This window comes from Charadrius vociferus, unplaced genomic scaffold, assembly GCF_000708025.1.
Source record: "Charadrius vociferus isolate BGI_N301 unplaced genomic scaffold, ASM70802v2 scaffold1578, whole genome shotgun sequence".
In the NCBI taxonomy this organism is placed as follows: domain Eukaryota; kingdom Metazoa; phylum Chordata; class Aves; order Charadriiformes; family Charadriidae; genus Charadrius; species Charadrius vociferus.
In genome coordinates, this window is record NW_009649704.1 from 761,728 (window position 1) to 763,465 (window position 1,738).

Below are 1,738 nucleotides of genomic sequence, written 5' to 3' on the forward strand. Positions count from 1 at the left end.
CCCGGAGGGTCCAGCGGGGAGCCCCGTGCCCCATCCCTGCAACGTTTTCCCCTTCCCTGTCCTCTGGGGTGTTGCCACCACGGGTGGATCGAGGACTCTCCGAAGCTTCTCTGGATGCCCCGTGTGTACCGTGCGGTCCCTGTGCCTGAGCCCTGCCCCGGGCTGGCAGCAGGGTGTGCCGCAGCCCTGCCCTCCTCCTGCCTCTGCCTCCTGCCCCTGCTCCGGCCATGTGTTTCTTTGCGATGACAAATTCACTGTTCCGTTTCACTCTTCGTTTTTTTCAAAGACAGTGCTCTTAGCCGCCGCAGCGAGGCCCACTGGTCCCTGAGGAGATCCGGCTTCCCGGGCATCGCTGCCGAGCGTGGTGCCGGGCTCTCCTGGCATGGGCATCGCTCACGGGGGACTCCGCCAGCCCCTCCTGCTGTGCAGAGTTGAGATAGGGCCAGGCTCGATCCCTGCTGGGTCTGACCTTCCCCCTGCTCCGGCAGTGTCCGGACCCCCAGATCAGATGGTGGCAGGTCCCCATGTCCCCACCTCGCAGCAAGGGTGGTTGTCCTGCCTGAACCATCCCCCTCGGCACTGGTCCAGCCCCTCCGCTGGTGGCCAGCCTCTGTGGGACCCGTTCCCAGCACCCCCAGGTGCTGGCAGCGGGTGTTAGAGCTGTTACGACACTGTCTTTTGAAAGAAAGTGCTGTTTTTTGCTTCTTGTTTTGCTCTGGTTTTGCTCTGGTTTGCCCAGAGGAGTCTCTGCTCAGCCTTGGTTTCCTCATCTCATGTTGTTTTGGAAAGTTGAATTTCTCCATGTTTTTATTTAACCCCAACCCCAGAGAGCTGGTCCTAATGTTTGAGCATTTGCACCGTGTCCGCAACGGAGGATTTAGGAATTCAGAGGTGAAAAAATTGCCCGACGGAGCCCCACCGCCTTATCACTCCTTCACCCCTGGCCAGAAAAGCGTCGGCCCTGCCGCTTGCTCAGGGGAAAGGTAGGAGGGTGCAGCCCCACGGCCCCGCGTTCTCCCTCCTCGCTGTCCTCTCTTCTCTGCTCCTCTGTGTCCATTCGTGGTGCCACCGCGGTGCCATCACCGGAGCCCCCGGCTCCCCTCCCCGCTGGCGGCTCCGGAGGGGCCACGTTTGGTCCCTGCAGACGGACTCTGGGTTGTGGTACCATCACGAAGCCTCTTGCAACGTTGAGCTGCACCGCGCTGACCTTTGCGGCGTGGCCGTGGCACCAGGACCTTGCACGGGGGAGCCGAGCGTGGCTGAAAACGGCCCGGCAAAGGCAGTGCTGCCCGCCTGGCAGAGCTGGACCTCTGTGCCCTGCCACAGAGCCAGGCAAGGAGGAAAAACGGATTCCTGCAGTCCAGGACGGACTTCCCGTGCTCACAGCAGTGGGGAGCAGTGGTGCTGTGCTTCCCCAGCGCCGACAAGAAGAGAGACAAGAGGGTTCGGCGCTGCTGTGCTGCTGGTGGCGGCTGCTCTCCATCAAGTCCCCGGTCTCCTCTGGCCGAAGAGCATCCCGGAGACCGCGGCGTGCCACCACAGTTGCTGGCCTGCCACCCAGGTCACCGGCATGGCACGGGACCCTGGGCCAGGGTCAGGGTTAGGTGGGGAGAGGGAGCACTGCTCCTCAGTAGTGTTGTGCCTCAGTTTCCCCTGGCACGCTCGAGACAGGGCTGGTGTGGTGTGGGGATGTGCTGGGCCGTGGGGCTCCGGCTGCCCCACGGTGGGGGGGGGGCCA

General features: G+C 63.3%; 1 protein-coding gene across 1 annotated transcript in view; it reads left to right on the forward strand.

The window, feature by feature from the left end:
• Positions 1-1,738, forward strand: part of KCNQ4 (potassium voltage-gated channel, KQT-like subfamily, member 4) — an 8,509-nt gene that overhangs the window by 2,998 nt on the left and 3,773 nt on the right. Inside the window, exon 5 of the mRNA XM_009890606.1 lies at positions 1,511-1,604. Within this exon, the coding sequence (XP_009888908.1) occupies positions 1,511-1,604 (94 nt within the window). The remainder of the gene's footprint in view (positions 1-1,510; positions 1,605-1,738) is intronic.